The 19,451-nt window shown below is 41.5% G+C and overlaps 1 protein-coding gene across 1 annotated transcript in view; it reads left to right on the forward strand.

Moving 5' to 3' along the window:
- The window catches only part of LAMB4 (laminin subunit beta 4), a 98,564-nt gene that overhangs the window by 35,782 nt on the left and 43,331 nt on the right, over positions 1 to 19,451 (forward strand). The window contains exons 14-20 of the mRNA XM_032275900.1: positions 1,897 to 2,082; positions 3,628 to 3,743; positions 4,561 to 4,681; positions 12,018 to 12,195; positions 15,025 to 15,168; positions 16,701 to 16,932; positions 17,373 to 17,530. Of these exons, the coding sequence (XP_032131791.1) occupies positions 1,897 to 2,082; positions 3,628 to 3,743; positions 4,561 to 4,681; positions 12,018 to 12,195; positions 15,025 to 15,168; positions 16,701 to 16,932; positions 17,373 to 17,530 (1,135 nt within the window). The remainder of the gene's footprint in view (positions 1 to 1,896; positions 2,083 to 3,627; positions 3,744 to 4,560; positions 4,682 to 12,017; positions 12,196 to 15,024; positions 15,169 to 16,700; positions 16,933 to 17,372; positions 17,531 to 19,451) is intronic.

Genomic DNA, 19,451 nt, shown 5'->3' on the forward strand with positions numbered 1-19,451 from the left:
CATTGCCAGCAAAACAGTAAATTATCCACCTCCAGAATTCCATCTTAGGATCTACTTTCAGATAAACTGTCTGACATTACCTATCTCAAGTCAGGTGTCCTAGGAGAGCCTAAGATGGGATTCAGCTACATGTGAAAATCACATGAATTAAGGAAATGTTCTTCAGGACTACTCTGAAGAGAGTGAAGGAGAAAAGAGAAAAGGAAAGAGCAAAGTGAGATATGGTCTCAGGTAAAACAATCCTTGAATTGATCCTCAGAGGAGCTCAGGAGCATACACCACAGACTAAGTTGTCCTGGCCCTTGGGACAACCTGGCCAGCCTTGTATCAGTCAGTCATTGACTGTGAGCTCCCAGAGGTTGTGTTGGGGGGTTATCGAGGGAGATATGAAAGAGCAGTTCTCCAGAGCAAGGGTCAACTGTCAGCTGTCAGCAGACACACACACAGCAACTGGGGGATGGGTACACCAAACAGCTAAAGGAGATCTGGGAGATGCACTTACAGTGTCTACAACAATTGCAAGGATACACACACATATAAATAGATATAGATATAGATATATGAGACAGAGTCTTGGTGTGTCACCCAGGCTAGAGCACAGTGAGCCTCCCAGGTTCAAGAGATTCTCATGCCTCAGCCTTCTGAGTAGCTGGGACTACAAGTGTGCACCCCCACACCAGGCTAATTTTTGTAATTTTAGTAGAGATGGAGTTTCACCATGCTAGCCAGGCTGGTTTCTAACTCCTGACCTTGTGATCCACTTGCCTCAGCCTCCAAAAGTGCTGGGATTACAGGTGTGAGCCACCGCACCTGGCCTTACAAGGGGATTTTTAAAAATGTTTGAAAAACATTGCATATAGATGACTTTACATATACCTCTGTCTATTAAAACCCAATCTGATACTATAGTTTCTTATTTACATTTCTGTCTCAAATGCAAGATTCTAAACCCCTCTGTGGCAGGGGGTCTGTCCTATTTATTTTGTATTCTTAATTCAGGAGCTGGCACGTAATGGTTACTAAACATTTATCAAATGGAGGGTAGTTTGAGGTAGATCACAGAGCAACCAGAACTCCAGGCTAAGTAAGTTGGGCGTTATTCTGTTGGCAGAAAGAGTTTGAAATGCTTGGTTGGCAGCAGGACGTGGTATGTATTGGACCAGAGAGAGGGAAGAGAGCAGCGCCAAGAGACTTGCAGCAACACAGGCAAAAGTAACAAGAGGAGGAATTTGAGCAGAAGCTGTGAGTGTGGAGAGGCCAATGCAAAAGTAATTAAAGAGATGCTATCTACAGGGTCCAGATGGCCTCAGGCTGACATCGAGTATACAGACCGTCGGGGATTCTAATTAATCATGTTTGAGTTTTATACTTATATGCTCTTAAGCAGATAGAAGAGGAGCATTTCTCATTTTGCTTGGAAGAAATACCTAGAATTTATTTTCTAGGTATTTCTTCCAAGCAAAATGAGAAATATCCATGTGGGTTTTCTCATTGTCATGCCCAATTAGGCAAAATCTGTAAAGTGAGCATGGAAATAGTCTCCATGTTTTGGGCAGAACTCCACAGACATATCCAAGAAAACCCAAACTCATCAATGTGGAATTTGCTCAGTTCATTAGCCCAACGGGTACTTAAAAATTAAAGTGGTTTCCCAGGACACTGCTTTCGAATCAATCATTCTATATAGTAATATATGTTCCAAAGCTGCAGTATCAGCACATTATTCTCATCTGGATTCTGGACTGTATCCTGCTTAGAATAATTTATCTGTGACTCATATGAATCATATACACACCAGGAAATACAGGGGGTGGTGCACTGGGGGGGACTGGTTTTCTTGAACTCTGCCAGGCCTTGACTGTAGGCAAAGGTATTTACATTCCTCTCCCATTTTAGGGCTCAGGAACTTTTGGCCAGAGTCCTGCTGTTCACATTGTTTTAGGAGAGACAGTTCCTGGGAACCCCGTTACATGGACTGGACCTGGATTTGCCAGGGTTCTCTCTGGGGCTGGCTTGCGATTTGCTGTCAACAACATTCCGTTTCCCATGGACTTCACCATTGCCATTTCCTACGGAACCCAGGTATCCTTTAACTCTCCAACTTCTTTGGTGGTGAAAAGCTGACAGAAATACATTCTTGAACTGTTTCCATTTCAGCCTTGTTAGAATAGGCTCATCATCAAAGGATCTGCAAAAAGCGAACATCTGGGGGGCATTCTAAACCCAAGGGTTTCCTAAAGATATTGATGCCGCACAGTGAGCCGTATGGATGCATGCTGTATCCCGTGGAGACAAGCCACAGTTGAAGTTACATATTTAAGGTGCCAGGTTTAAGGAAGTGGTGACTGTTTGTATAAGAAAAATAAACAACTAAAATAACACAAATCCTGCCCTCCTGGGACTTTCCTTCTAAAAATTTAATAAACCAACACATGTGCAGAGATTCAGACTCACAGGGGATGCAGCAAATGCATTTGTTTGCATCTGGATCTTACCCTGAAACAAGAGAAAGGCCAAAAGCAAACTACCCCTTTTGTATCCCACCACGAGACCCCCTGCCTCCTGCCTTTTAAGAAATGTCTAAAACAGAATAGAAGCCAAATTAGAAAAATAGTTGATTTACACCAGTAGTTCCTAACCTTTCTTTGGATCTAAAATCCACTGAACATCTCCTTTGAAACATGTTTTATGTGGCTGGAGGGGGCTGTGGTCTTAGAAGCTCCCAAGCCCAACTAGGGACCACATTGTGGAGGCTCTCACCGTGTATCACATGCCCAGAGCAGCTGATCCACTTTGCAATGCGTGATAGGACGTAATTCTCTATTTCTCACTTACAAGTGAAAGCCAAGGAACTTCAATTAACTTTGGCTCCATGCATATGATAAGAAAGCCATTAAAAAATATAGATAGATTGATTTATCTATAGAGAGAATATATCCCTGACACCTTAAAAAAGCTTTTCTAAACTGTACGGCTTCTAGAATATAGCTCATTTGCATATCTCTCCAATGTGTAGATTCCTTTTGTAAAGGATTCCAAATTATTGTTCCGTTATCCAGAGCTATGATGAATGAGTCAACTCCCTGGGAAGTGGGGGTTGGGGATTAGGCTTGCCAGGAGAGTTAAGGTTTTTCCAGGCCCATGAACCATGAGAAACAATGTTTCTTCTGCCTGGATCACAATTTAGGCATCAGAGAGTTGGGCCTGGGAGTGAACCTCTAAGATTCTTTCAACTCTACAACCCCCCCGCCTTTTTTTTGAGGCTGAGTTTTGCTCTTGTTGCCCAGGCTGGGGTGCAATAGCATAATCCTGGCTCACCAAAACCTCTGCCTCCCAGGTTCAAGCAATTCTCCTGCCTCAGCCTCCTGAGTAGCTGGGATTACAGGCATGCGCCACAGCCAGCTAATTTTGTATTTTTAGCAGAGACGGGCTTTCTCCATGTTGGTCAGGCTGGTCTCGAATTTCCAACCTCAGGTGATCCTCGGCCTCCCAAACCAAAGCTCTTTTCCAAGTGGCCTATGGGTTGCAAATTCAAGTCCATGCACTCTCCTTTAGCTATGTATGTGTGCGTGCAAAACACTTTCCTGCATCCTCGCAGTGACATGCCTTAATGTCATGCCTGTCTAGTCTGCAGATGACTGGACTGTCCAGATCGTGGTGAACCCCCCTGGAGGGAGTGAGCTCTGCACACCCAAGACTCCACTGTCAGAGCCTCTGTCTTTTGCCTTACCAGCAGCTACCAGGTATGTTTCAGGCCTGTCCTCAAACACTGAAGACTTCATAGAATTTTCTTCATATATCAATAATTTGTATCTGGGAACTAAGTGGGAAAAGAGGGGGACCGAAAGAAATTATAACATATATTAAGCACTTACTGTGTGCTGCACTAGGCTTTACATTTAATATCACTTTTAGTCTTTATAACAACTCAGTACAGCAAGTTTTGTCTTCATCAGATGAAGAAGAAATTGAGAAGGAGAAGACTTAAATGATTTGCTGAAAACTCTTGCTAGTATGTAGCAGAACCAGGATTCTAGCCAGAATATCCTCTCTCTAAATCTTAAATGTTCTTTTCCAGTCCCCAGGTGGCTCTGAAATGTAAGAAAGCAAAATGCAACAAGAAAAAGAGTAAAGCAATCAGCTTGATTACTCTCAATAGATGAGAGTCTTTGAGGTAAAAGGATACTAATTTTGAGGCCACTGATTTGGCTTCGTCAGAAACTAGTGGCAAAATAATTTTTTTGAGATCCTGTTGACGTTAGCATGAGAGATGGGATGAGGACCTCTGTCCTATCCTTTCCCCAGAGTTGTCATGACAACCCATGGCCAATAGTTTCTCACAATTTGCTGCTTGGCACAATCATATGGAAGAACCACAGAGGATCTGAACGTGACTTTACCGTCCACCCAGCCCACCTGTGCTGATCTAGACCTACAGTGGCTGCAGCCCCACAGAGGAAGTGACTGCCCAGTACAAGTGCAAGACTACCAAATAGTGTGGCCATTTAGCTAATACAATTGTACATGGTCTGAATTTTTGCTTTATCTTTCTTAATACAGAATCATGCTGCTTCCCACACCCATCTGTTTAGAACCAGATGTACAATATTCCATAGACATCTATTTTTCTCAGCCTTTGAAAGGAGAGTCCCACGCTTATTCACACATCCTGGTGGACTCTGTAAGTATCACAGAGCTTTGTGGGTGCCTCCTTCGATACTAAACGCCTTTATAACTCTACTTTTACACTCTCTAGTGAAGTATGTTTTAAAAATGTACATGTATTTGCTCAATTATAAAAGCCACCTAATAGCAATTACAAATCTTATATAACAGTATATCACAGCAATGGTTTGGAGTGTTTTACCTATTATGTAATCACAGAAACCCTGTGTGGTAGGTACTTTCATGGTTTTACAGAGGATGGAACAGAGGCACAGCGTCACAGAGCTAGTAAGTAGGGAGTCAAGAATCAGAGCCGCCCTGCCTGCTTCTGCACCCCTGCCCTGAGCCACGACAGCACCCTGGCAGTGGAGGAAATGTGAGAAAGAAATCTAACCACAACCATTATTTTCTAAGTTCTTATTTTATACATCCTATACTTTTGTATCATAGAAATCAGAGTGCTTATACAATGTGTAGACCAATTTTTTTCACCTCACTCTTCATCATAAGCATTTTCTTTTCTTTTTCTTTCTTTCTTTTTTTTTTTGAATGCAATGGCACGATCTTGGCTCATCGCAACCTCCTCCTCCTGGGTTGAAGTGATCCTCCTGCCTCAGCCTCCTGAGTAGCTGGGATTACAGGCATATGCCACCACACCCAGCTAATTTTGCATTTTTAGTAGAGATGGGGTTGCTTTATGTTGGCCAGGCTGGTCTCGAACTCCTGGCCTCAAGCAGTCCACCCACCTCAGCCTCCCAAAGTTCTGGGATTACAGGCGTGAGCCACCATGCCCAGCCAAGCATTTTCTTATGGTATGTGTGCAGTCTTCCTATCTTTACAAACCATGCATAATATCTCCTGAGTGATTTCTTCCAGCATTTTTCCCCAACAGGGGGGCTATTGGCATTCCTTCCAAACTTCTTACTCTGCACAGCCCTTCAGACGCAGGCTTGTCCCTGGGGAGAGTTGGGCATTGAGTAGCTTTATTTAAGTTACTTATCTATTGTGCCGATTCCTGGTCATATAAGTTGCTTCCACTTTTTACTACTATGCATGTTTGGTACATGTTTGATACATATGTATATTTGATACATTTGAAATATACATATATTTGATACATATATACTATGTATACTTGATACATATTTTTAAAAATATTTTAAAATATTTTCCTACTTTACCTAAGATGTTATGGCTCTTGAAATATGTGTCAAAATATTTTCTGGAACATATTCCCCAATTAAGGTTTTTTTCTATTTCTTTTCTTTTTCTTTTTTTTTTTTTTTTTTAAGACAGAGTTTTTTCTGTCACCCCGGCTGGAGTACAGTGGCACAATTTCAGCTCACTGCAACCTCCACCTCCCTAATGCCAGCAATTCTCCTGCCTCAGCTTCCTGAGTAGCTGGGATTACAGGCACACGCTACCATCTGGCTAATTTCTGTATTTTTAGTAGAGATGGGGTTGACCAGGCTGGTCTCAAACTCCTGACCTCAGGTGATCTGCCCACCTTGGCCTCCCAAAGTGCTGGCATTACAGGCATGAGCCACTGTTCCCAGCCTCCCCAGTTCTTAAGATCATTAGTAATGTACGAAGGTACCAGTTTCATCCCACCTCCAACAGAATTATATAGAATGGCGTGGGATTTTTAAAAAGTAATTTCATGGATAAAAATAAAATTGCTTTGTTAAAATTGCATTTCTGCATTTTTGTGAGAATCTTCTAATATCATGACTTAATTGGCAAACTACAGCCCAACAAAATTTTACTGGACTACAGCCAGTCCCATTTGTTTATATATCATATATGGCTGCTTTCAAGCTAAAAGGCAGAGTTGAGTAGTTGCACAGAGACTTTATGGCCACATTTCATCTGGCAACCATAATCAAATGTGTTCTAAATCCTGCACCTAGAGGGATCTGGAACAGTTGAGGTGAGAAGATCTACATGGTAGATTCGACCATACTGTAGTAGAAATGAAGTAGAAAGTAGAAACAAACTCTTAATTGGGAATTTTAAACTGTCATTATTTTCCTAACCATATACTCCATACTCCATTTCTCCACTGAGGAGCTTTTTCTCTTTTTTCTTTTTTTTTTTTTTTTTTTTTTGTTTTTTTTTGTTTTTTTTTGAGATAGAGTCTCACTCTGTCACCCAGGCTAGAGTGCGGGGCACAATCTCAGCTCACTGCAACCTTCGTCCCCCAGGTTCAAGCAATTCTCCTGCCTCAGCCTCCCCAGTAGCTGGGACTACAGGTATGTGCCCCACCCCTGGCTAATTTTTTGTATTTTTTAGTAAGATGAGGTTTCACCATGTTGGCTAGGATGGTCTCTATCTCCTGACCTCATGATCCACCCACTTCGGCCTCCCAAAGTCCTGGGATTATAGGCATGAGCCACCGCCCCTGGCCCAGGAGCTTTAAATAGAACTGTACTCCTTAACCAATATATGAGTTACAAAAGGAAGGAAATCAAATCTGATAGCTTTAATTTTGGGGAAAAAATGCTGAAAGGAAATGGGAACTCAAACAAATTGAACAGAATGGAAGAAACTAATGATGTCCTAGATCACTAAGGGATATCACTGTTATTATAATAATCAGAAAACACATTTATAAAAGCCAACATACTCTTCACTTTAAATCTATATCCTAAATATTTCTAAACTCTGTAAATTCCAAAGACTACCACTTGATACTGTACTAAAGGCATTCGTCCAAATTATCCATTCATCACCCATTCATTGAGTATATATGGGCCAGGCACCACGCTGGTCCTGGAGTGCAAAATATGGTTCCCGCTCTCAAATAATTCTCAGCCTGATAGAGAAGAAAGACATGTACATAAAATCATTACAATGATGTTTAATAGATGCAATAAGTAAATAATTTGGAATTAATTTTAAAATGCTATATTTGGGCTGGGCATGGTGGCTCACACCTGTAATCCCAAGACTTTAGGAGGCTGAGGCGAGCAGATCACTTGAGGCCAAGAATTCAAGACCAGCCACATGGTGAAAGCCCATCTCTACTGAAAATACAAAAATTAGCCAGGTTTGGTAGCACATGCCTGTGGTCCCAGCTACTTGGGAGGCTGAGATAGGGGAATCACTTGTACCTGGGAGGCAGAGGTTGCAGTGAGCTAAAATTGCACCTGGGCAACAGAGCAGCAAGACTTGGTCTCAAAAAAATAAACACTGCATTTGATCAGTTTTCAATCGATTATTCTCTTACATATAGCTATGGGAAAATGTGAAGTATGAATAAAAGTTAAGAGAGTAACCCATAATTGGCAACTGTCAGAAACCTCAGAAGAAGTCCAGACCTCTGTTTTAGGTCAGATTCCCTAAAGCAGAAGCTGAGACAGGGACTGAGTTAGATGTGATTTATTGAGGGTGTGTTCCTGAGAGAAGAGGAGAGAGGAAAATAGGGGAGGACAGGGAAAGGAATCAAGCAAGGATGTGATCTCCACTGAAGTGTGGCCTCAAGCTGATCCCTCCTGGAGCTCTGGAGCCTGGATTGCACCACACTGTTGAACCTCCTTGGAGCCAAAGGAGTACCTTATATGTGCCCAGCTACAGGTTCATCACCACCAACACCCACCCCACCATGAGTGCATAAACCCCTGGAGCAGGTGGCTGGGTATAGTTTTCTGAAGAAGGGAACAGCTGTGAGCGTTAAGGAGCCAGTGCCATAGCCACTAGAGGATGAGTACACCAGCCTGCCAAGGCAGACCCAGGCCAGGCGCCTACAGTGTGCACTGTGGTCCCTGACCCAAAATGTCCAGAAGGAGAAAGTCCTTGCACATTTCATTGTTACAGACTAACATGATTCGTGCCACACTGCCAATTTTGCTGCTCTGGGAAAATAAGATACTTGACTGCTTGGGATGCTGCCCTTTCAAGGTTTATTCTTTTCTGCAGCCAGATTAACATTTGCATCTAAGACCAGGGGATATTACCAAGAAGACCAAAGAAAACTTTCATTTAACCACAGTGCTCCTTCTGCACAAATGCATTTTGTTTGGCAAGCACTGTGAGATCACTGAAATTTGTTTTCAGTTACCCAGATTATATGGTATGTGCATGTATAAAACTGTGTTTAGAGTAAAAAGGATATTAGACATTCTGGAATATAAAACTGCCATTCTTTTTAAACCATGGAATAGAATGCACTTGGTAAACATCAAGTCCTTAGAAGTTTCTAGTAGAAGAAGTGAGTCATGGCATTACAAAATCCTATAGCTGACAGGGACTCTTGTCATCTGGTCCATCTCCTTAGTTCCCAGAATGGCCAACTCAATGGCTCGGACCAAGAGCTGTAAATAATCTCTGGTTGGCTATCCTCATCCCCAACCCCAGCCCATCTGGCCTTCTTCTTCGTCTCTCCCCACTTGGTTTGTGTGTGGAGAGCGCAGAGTCATTTTCATATCAACTTAAGGAGACAGTAGTTGACCTATAAATATTCTTTATTAAATTTTTATGAAGCACCTACTATCAGTTAGACGCTGTGGTAGGCATAGGTGTAAACAAGACACACACTATCCCTGCCACCCCAGTTCTTATTCTCTTAAGGGGAGACACAGACAACCAGGCAATGAAAGCCTGGGGTTAGAGGTCCTGGACGCTGTGGCAGGGCGCGAACCCAAAAAGCTCAGTGTGACTCTCACAGAGGTTCTCAGCAATCATCTGACCCAACTCCATGCCCCCTCCTTTTTTTAACCTTTAAACGTATTTTTATTGCAAATATTTTCTAATATTCCTTACCATCCTGAAATGAAATTTACAGGCACGATAGCCTACTGCACATATAACTTCCAAATAACATCAATGTAATATGCTAATATTAATACAAAGGAAAGTAATAGTTAAATAAATCATCAGACTTCAGTATGTATAAGCACAGGCATGAATAACCCGAAGATGCAATGAAGTGGGAAGATGCTCACATAGGTAGAATCACTGCAGGTGAGATAGCCACGAAAGTAGATGTGTAGTAAACATGTTTACCTGTTTAAGAAAACATAGAGTAAGGCTCTCAGCTCAAACTATAAACAGGGTTTTCTCCTTCATGAATATCCAATGGAACTTGTAAAAGCTATAGGGGACTTTTTGTGAGAATGTTCCACATTTCTGACTGCCACCTGCTAAATGCCTGTAGTAAGTATCACTCTATTGCTATGACAACTAAAGCCACCTCCACGAATTTCCAAAATGCTCCCTCGAGGGGTGGTGCCTCCCATACTGGGGGTCACTGGGTTGAAAGGATAAGCGGGAGGGGCACAGCAGAATGGAAAACATTTTTTTCAGATTTTTATCCTGAGGCAATGGGAAGCCTCTACAAAGTTTTAAGGAGATTATCTGGACAAACTGCATTTAAAAGGATCACTCTGACTTTAGTGCAGAAAATTGATTGGGTGTGGCAAGAGTAGAGGCTGAGCCATCTGATGGGCTGCCACTATAATCATCCAGGTGGCCTGAATTAGGGAAGTGGCAGGGGAACAGAGAGCCATAAATGCAACCTAGACACATCTAAGAGGAAGACTTGGCCAGGCTTGTGATTTGATGTGTGGGGGATGTGGGTTAGGCAAGAGTGTTGATAGCAAAAAGGCAGGTGTCAAAGATGACCTTCTTCAGTTTTCTCCACTGAGCAACTTGGCAGGCAGTGGCATTGCTTACCAAAAATAGGCACAGAAAGAAAAGTGGGGTTCAGACCTGTTTGCTTTGCAGTGCCTGTGGGGCAACTAATAGGAATTAGATATCAGTGAAGATCTGGAGCCCATGATTGGCAGGTGAGCAGGAGATGCAAATTCAGATGCTGGCACCCATTCAGATGGGGGCCCAGTGTGGCCAAAATCATCTAGGAAGTAGGTGTAGAGTTAGGAGAGAGCTGATGAGAGACCCCTGAGGAACTCTAACATTTAGGGGTAAGTTAGGGGAGAAGTACTGCATTGGCTTGAAGGGTGAATAGGAGATGAGGCAGCGGTGATGGCAAGGAAATGATTTTTTTAAGAAATTTGGCTGTGAAGGAGTCAAAGGGCAGAGACAAAGGCAGTGACAACAGGAATATATGAGATTGAGAAGGTGATTTTACAGATGGGAGAGACTTGATTGAGTACATTTAAATGTGAGTTGAGAGGAAGAGAGCAAAGAAAACAAGCATCATTTGCAGAAGAGTTTTGTGAGGTTAGAGGAGTTAGCAGCAGGACACCTTTTTCCGCTGTAATACCTCTTCCTTTGTGAGCACTCAATGTCCCAGATGGGTGGTAAGACCCGAGAGCCTGGAATTTGAGAGGCAGGTAGTAGGAAGCTCCAGGCCTTTTGCTGGGGTCTAGTTCCTCTTTCTAGCAAGGAGGTAATGACATATCCTTAGAGTGCAGCAGAAAGAGGAGACGCTGGTAAATACAGTTGAGTTTTGAACAACTTGGGGGTTGGGGTATCAATGCCCCATGCAGTCAGAAACCTACATATGATTTTTTACTCCCTAAGAACTTAACTACTAATCACCCACTGTTGACTGAAAGCCATAACAATAACATACAGCCAATTAATATATATTTTGTATATGTATTACATACTGTATCCTACAATATAGTAAGCTGGAGAAAAGAATATGTTATTGAGAGAATCACATAAGGAAGAGAAAATATGTTTATAATGTTTACATTTATTAAGTGGAAGTGGATCATCACAAAGGTCTTCATCCTCTTCATCTTCCTTATGAGTAGACTGAGGAGGAGGAGGAAAAGGAGGGCTTGGCCTTGCTGTCTTGGAGTAATAGAGAAATCCACACAGAAGGGACCTGTGCAGTTCAAACCTGCGTTGTTCAAGGGTCAGCCCTGGTCATCTGGGGTTGTGATGCCACCAGCTGGGTGTGTCAAAGGACAATTAGGGAAAAACTGAAGAGGGTTCAAGTAAAGGGCTATGGAAGCTGGTTTCAGGATGGGTACAGCAAAAAGAAGACCAAAAGAAAGGCATCTGTGCACAGGTTTAGTCTCCGGACTTCACCTGCTGATTTAAAACCCTTTCAGTGCTGCTTTTAACACCAGTTGTTCAAAATGACCACCTTGATGTTATTACTCTTTCAAATCTAAGACAAACGTATCAGCAAGTAAAAAATATGATGACAGTGAAAAGAAAAGGCTTATTTTATTTTCTTTGCCATAAGTCCAGAAATATAAATATTTAAAGATTTCTTAAATAATTGAAAATCTTAAAAGTCTTCAGGGCTAACCAATTTAAAGGATTGACTTAAGCCTCCTTTGAACCATTATTTTCATAGATCTAATTTTTTTATATAACTAGAATCTTAAACAGCAGATAGTTTAAACATAAGACCTTTCTCATTCTTTCAAAAGCTTGGCCTTCTTCCCCAAATCAATTCATTGGAGAATTTCTGCAGCAAGAAGGACTTAGATGAGTATCAGCTGCACAACTGTGTTGAAACTGCCTCAGCAAGGGGACCTCAAGTGCTCCCGGGTGCCTGTGAAAGGCTGATTGTCAGCATGTCCGCCAAGCTGCACAATGGGGCTGTGGGTGAGTATCTGCTTAATGAGCTCCACTGAAGCACTGACATCCATACAAATGCTTTTTGGAATGTGAGCAATTAATTTATGTCAGCCTCCACTCCAAACAACAACCAAAATACCCATCTCCCAGTGATTAGATACATAGAGCGGTCTGCTGATGTGTTGGAATCACAGTGCACAGCACAGTGAGTGCGTAAGAGAGGAAGTTTGCAGCAGCATGGAAAGGCTAGACGGCTGGAACAATGGTCCTGAAATATGCATTTGGAATTCTAGGGCTGGGAGGAACACCAGACATCTTCTTTCATCCCCAAATATTTATTTTATAAATGAGAGTATTGGGGCTCAAAATCTGTATGTAACTTGCCCATTGCATTTAGCTATGGAAGGGTTTCTCTCAGCACCACAGCTAGTGCTCAATTTACGACCACGATTGGTTCTGACAGACCGGTCGTAACACGATTTGGTCATAAGTTGAGTAGGCTATATGTACAGTACTGCGAAATGATGTTATAAAAATCTTTAAGTCATATTTTATCATAATTTTCTTTCATTATTGTTATATATCATAATTTTGTTCATTTTATGCCATTTGTATCATCTCTACACCATTTTGTTTCTTATTTTTACATTTGTCAGGTTTAAGTAAAACACTGCATTACCAGTACAACTGGTTTCATATTTGCAAAACATACAAAATTACAAAATACAGGTGCATACAAAAATCCAAAATACAGGTGTAAAAAATACCATAGGAAACATTTTCCCAATTGCAAAGCATATCAAAATATATAAACATGTACGAAACATTTTATTGGCCGCTAGTGCTTGGCTGCGGATGGTTGATGTCGTCATCTGAGGCAGCAGTTGGGGTTACCGGAGTTGGTTTTTTCATAAACATGTTGAGCTTTGTCTGAATTGTATGTTTTTTTCTTCATAAATTTCACGATACGGACGAAACACATTGTGCGCCATCCGTTCAATCCTTGCAAATTGTTCAATGTTTGGGTCCATTGCTTCGAAATGTATAAGAAGTTTAAACTTCTCCAGCACGCTCCTTCAGAGTCTGAAATAGACTTCTCGCCTTCGTCTGCACAGTAAAAAGACTTAATGATGTCCGTTCTTGAATTTGATCTTCCATCCAAATATATAGCAATTTCTCCATTTCGTGGATGGGCCCGCTTCGTTGCTTTGTTATAACTGTTGATCGTATGGGTGCAGAACCTTTCACAGCTTCATGAATTCTTTCTTTATCTTTCAAAATCGTCGACACAGTCGAGTGTGATAACTTTGTATCACGTGCAATCACATTCACTTTCTTTCCTCCTTCGTACTACTTAATTACCTTCATTTTCGTGTCGAGATGGATGGCCTTTCTTTCCTTCTTGGCAGGCTGAGGCGTAGACAAAGACAATTTCCTCTTGGTAGACATCTTGGGAGGGGTTTGATGAAAAATATCCAAGACACAAAACACAAATTGCTGTACCGAGTCTGGGATAACAGTTGAAATGGTGCACGTGGAGATGGTAGTGCTGCTGGAAGCTGGTCCACACTGTCGTACGCCCAACTGGGCAACATTTTCACTGCCAGACACGGAGCAGTCGTGGCTAGTGATTGTGGTCATAAAGTCGAATGGTCGTAAGTTGCATAGGTCGTAGGTCGATCAATACCTGTACTGAAATTTTGAGCTGGATAATTCGTTGCTGCAGGGGCCTGCCCTATGCACTGTCAGGTGTTCAGCAGCAGCCCCACACATCTCATATTAGTACCACCCTCCCCTCGTTGTGACATCCAACAATGTCTCCAAACTTTGTCAAATGTCAGCTGGGGGAGAAAATCATCCTTCCGTTGAGAAGTGTAGCCATAGAGAGATAGCTACAATTAGAGGTGAGGCTTCCTGAGTGTTAGGCAAATGCTTTTTCCATTAGGACAGAGCTATGAGTTCAGGGTACCCACCATCTCATGAAATATATGGAGTAGGGGAAATAATAAACTAGTAAGGGTGGGGGACGGGGGCGCGGGCATGGTGGCTCATGTCTGTAATCCCAGCACTTTGGGAGGCTGAGGAAGGCAGATTGCTTGAGGTCAAGAGTTCAAGACGAGCCTGAATAGTGAAACTCCATCTCTACTAATAAATACAAAAATTAGCCGGGTGTGATGGTGCATGCCTGTAATTCCAGCTACATATACATAGAAGGCTGAGGCATGAAAATCACCTGAACCCAGGAGGTGGAGGTTACAGTGAGCCAAGATTGTGCCACTGCACTCCAGCCTAGGCCATAGTGTGAGACTCAGTCTGAAACAAACAAACAAACAAACTAGTAAGGAGTATGGTGGCAGATACCTGTAGCCCTAGCTACTCAGGAGGCTGAGGCAGGAGGATTGCTTAAGCACAGGAATTCAAGGCTGCAGTGAGCTATGATCACACCGCTCCAGTGTGAGTAACAGAGCGAGACCTTATCTCTAAAAAATAAAGTAGTAGATATAATTCAGCACCAATGTAGAACATCAGGAATTGAAGTATTAATAATGCCACTAGTATTAATTACATTAGACTAATTATTCAAAACCAATTTTAAGTCTGTTATTAACTTGTTAAATAATATTTATTGAGCACCCAATGTACCAGCATTGTTCTAAGTACTTCACAGACCTTATTTCCTTTTATCCATACAACAATCCCACTAGGTAGATCCTATATTTTCCCTATTTAACAGATGAGGGAGTGGAGTGTTTAAGAGGTCTTAAATGAAGGAGAGGTGAACTACAGCTACTAACAAGGTGATGTGCCTCTCTGCCTCTTCATTTATTTCTTCCTCCCTTCCTTTGTTCCTTGCAGCCTGCAAGTGTCACCCCCAGGGCTCAGTCGGACCCAGCTGTAGCAGACTTGGAGGCCAGTGCCAGTGTAAACCTCTTGTGGTTGGGCGCTGCTGTGACAGGTGCTCAACTGGAAGCTATGGTCTGGGGCATCGTGGCTGTCACCGTACGTAGCAAAACATACAAGGGGAAACACTTGCTCACAGTCTTGACATTTTGACAGCATGCAGTCATAGGGGGAGTTTTTACGGGGAGGAGATTTGAAACTTGACTATCTTATTCAGACTATCTATGTAGATAAAATAGACTGAACTTTTTTTTTTGCTACACTTCATTCATCCATTCATCAATGGGCCCTGACTGTAGGCAGAGCTGCATTAGAAACTGAGAGTAATAAACAAGATATAGTCCATGCCTCTGGAAGTTTGCAGTCCATAGCCAACGGATGGTAGTGCAGGTAAAATGTGAATCACCATGGAGGGAGCTGGCAAAGCCACCTTGAGGATCTAGCTCAGAAGCCCAGTGGCTGGAAAGGCTAAAACAATGGTAAGATTGGGGAATCAAGAAAGGGACAATGCTGTCACCATGGGCAAGACTTCTCCCACTGAGGATATCTCCCTTCCTCATGCTAGGGTTGCAAAGAGGCTTATAACTCATTTTATAAGTCACCCATTGATAAGGGTTTAGATGGGGCTTCATCCACAGCTGACAATTCAGCTCTCATGGCTATGATGTTCAGGTATATAGTTCTCTCTTCACCGTGTAAATCATTAATGAAAATACTGTTTCTTCACATTCCTACCTTAGGAACCATGAAAACCTACAGGTAGGTTTATTTCCTTTCCAAGTACGGAAACATAACTTTTCAGTCATAACTGAGAGAGAGGGTTCTTCTTCCTGGGCATTGCTTGGGCATGGCCACCCACCCAGCCCATCATTGGACACATCATTGCTTTCTTTTCTTTTCTTTTTTTTTTTTTAAAAAAAGCTGCAAAATGCCTCAGATGCACAAAGGAGTCTAGACAAAGGAACAAACGTTTCTTCCATGTGCCACCCTATCAGATAAACTGGCATCACATTTTCACACAGGGAAGATTGGCTCAAGGGATTCAACAATTTATCAGGAAAGGATTGGGCCTCTTCCATCTCACCTAGGAAAAAGAAAACTCTGATCATGTTAAGATGGGTTCTTACATGGTTTATAATCTAGAGGTTATATTAATACTATACTATTATTATAGTATAGTATTTATCTATGTTAATACTATAATATAGTGTAGTATTTATATATCTATATTAATACTATACTATTATAGTGGTATTTATATATCTATATTAATACTATACTATTATTGTTGTGTTGTATTTATATATCTATATTAATACCTAATATTAATACACCTAAGATATATGGAAGTTTAAGTCGCTGAAAACATGCTACTTGTTTGGTTTCTCTGTATAAACAACAAATGTTCATGAGACCCAATTGTTCACAGTGTGCTGTTTATCGAGTGAATCAGTGAGTTGTTATTTAACTAACATTTACCTGGAACTCATTATATGCTCTGCCCTAAGCACGTTACAGGCTTACTTGATTCACCAGGATTGGGACAGGAAATGTGACACCAGAACTGTAACTCTTTCACCCCCACACACCACACGTCCCTGCCCCAGCATATTTCTCTTTGCTTTATCCAGCATGTCACTGCCATCCTCAAGGATCAAAGGATACTGTATGTCACCAAGTAACAGGACAGTGCTCCTGCCGCAGCATGGTGGCCGGCCGCTGCTGTGATCGCTGCCTGGCAGGCTACTTTGGATTTCCCAGCTGCCGCCCTTGCTCTTGTAATGGGTTTGCTGAACTTTGTGATCCACAGACAGGATCATGCTTCAATTGTAGAGGCTTTACAACCGGCAGAAACTGTGAAAGGTATGGAATTCATGTGCACTTTAATTTTTAGGTCTTCTACATTTTGTTCCAATCTCCTACTGGAGGTCTGTTGAGTAGACTCAGTAATATTTAAGTGTGAGAGGACTGTTATGGGTGGGAAAGATCATTGTTTCCTCATCCTTCAAAATCATCATATGAGCCAGAAAATGGTGGATTAAATCAATGACACACATTTGCCTGGCATGTTACTTTCTATGTTCCTCAAATATGACATGTAAATTGAGTGTTATTACATAGAGTTTAATTGACTATACCTTGAGACTTTTGATATAAAACCAAAAGTCATTTTATAGAGCAAATGAACATCTTTTAAAATATTCAGTTTTCATAATTGCACTCTTTTAAAGCAGAGCAAATCCTCATTGGCTAACGTGATCTTTTCCTGGGAACATTTTGGTAAAAGAAAACTGTCTTGACAGGTGTATTGATGGTTACTATGGAAATCCTTCTGCAGGACAGCCCTGTCGTCCTTGCCTTTGTCCACATGATCCCTCAAGCAATCAGTATTTTGCCCATTCCTGTTATCAGAATCTGTGGAGCTCAGATGTAATCTGCAATTGTCTTCAAGGCTATAGAGGTATGCAGTATAGTGCTGGATACAATTTTTCCTATCTCACAATGCAACCTGTAAAATGATCATATGTTCATAATTTATTTGTCTTGGACAACTGTGTGGTGCAGAAATGGTAAGAAGATACAATGTAATAAATTGCTGCTTTATTGAACAAAGAATGAACAATTGACAAACCAATGACAATTAAAACTCACTGGCCACTGAGCTATAATTGTTTGCAAATAATGTTCTAGAAAACTAATTGACCAAATAAAGGCCAAATCAAATTAATTTATTTAAAATAAAATCACATATTAAGTAAGATACAAATGTGATAAAATAGCATATATATTACATATAACAAGCAATTAAAAACTAAAAAATGGAATTAGTCAAATGCTTTCTTTGTGTAATTTCAAATATTCAATTTGATATTTCACAGATATAACTAATATTTTCAGATATCTTGAAGCAATATTTGGGCATTGTACAGACATTGCATAAGTCTTAAAACATGTATCTCTTGCTCAATTAAACATTTTATTTATTTATTTATTTGAGACAGAGTCTTGCTCTGTTGCCCAGGCTGGAATGCAACGACACAATCTTAAATTCACTGCAACCTTCGCCTCTGGGGTTCAAGCGATTCTCCTGCCTCAGCCTCCTGAGTAGCTGGGATTATAGGTGTGCACTATCATGTACAGCTAATTTTTGTATTTTTAGTAAAGATGGGGTTTTGCCATGTTGACCAGGCTGGTCTCAACTCCTGACCTCAGGTGATCTGCCCGCCTCGGCCCAAAGTGCTGGGATTACAGGAGTGACAGCCACCATACCTGGCCTAAAAATTTTATTTTAAAGACTTTAAGAGGGCTAGGTACAGTGGCTTACACCTGTAACACCAGTACTTTGGGAGGCTGGGAAATGCTTGAGGGAAGATTGCTTGAGGCCGGGAGTTCAAGACCAGTCTGAGCTGCATAGCAAGACCCTGTCTCCACAAATAAATTTTTTAAATTAGCTAGGCATGATGGATTGCATCTGTAGTCCTAGGTACTAGGAAGGCTGAGGCAAGAGGATTGCTTGAGCCCAGGAATTCAAGGCTATGATTATGCCACTGCACTTCAGTCTGGGGCCTGGGCAACAGAGCAAGACCCTATCTCTAAATTTAAAAAAAAAAAAGGTATTTAAACATCATTGTGAATGTTCAATGCAAACAAGAAGATAACTTATGAAGTCTATTTGATTTAATGATATGTAGAACATTTGGCAATATTAATGATAATTACCATCATGATAATAAATTATATCCCTGATTTTCCCCTCATTTGTTACATCTAATGTTAACAGTTAATTCTTACCTCTTCCCTTGCAGCCTCTTTTTCATGCACAGTTTGGTGTGTTAGTCAGTTTTAAGAACTGAGACCATGTTTGGGCTAAATGAACCAAGTGGGATGAACCAAAATGTGGAGAGTAGAGCCACAGTTTGGGCACCTAAAAAGCTGCAGTCATCCCCTGGTTGCAATGGTAAACAGTGTCGGAGAGAAAGGTGGCTCCTCCAGACTGCTTAACAGAAACAGCCTCAGGGCTCATATGTCATGAAAACTGCTCTTGCTTATCTTCACATCTGGAAGTGACAGCTGTTGCTGTTTGGGACTTTCCCTTTAGGCCTGCTTTATTTTCACCTTAGTTCACCTCTAGGATCAACTGAGAGTGGGTTGCCCCAGGAGAACAGGGGCTGAGATTAGCCTTGGGTCCTGGGGCACACTAGTGTGATGCTGGTTATATAAGGATCTAGAAAGCCTGTGCTCACAGCTCCGTGGTATTTAAAGAAAGCCTGGAATCCATTCTCCACCAAACACTTTTAAGCACTGAATAATCATTCTCTTCTCTAAATGAATAATAATGAAAATGAAGGTTTTGTTTCACTTAGAACACTTTTCCTTATTCA

Source organism: Sapajus apella, unplaced genomic scaffold (assembly GCF_009761245.1).
Source record: "Sapajus apella isolate SASKATOON/1434 unplaced genomic scaffold, GSC_monkey_1.0 scaffold7, whole genome shotgun sequence".
NCBI classification, from domain to species: Eukaryota; Metazoa; Chordata; class Mammalia; order Primates; family Cebidae; genus Sapajus; species Sapajus apella.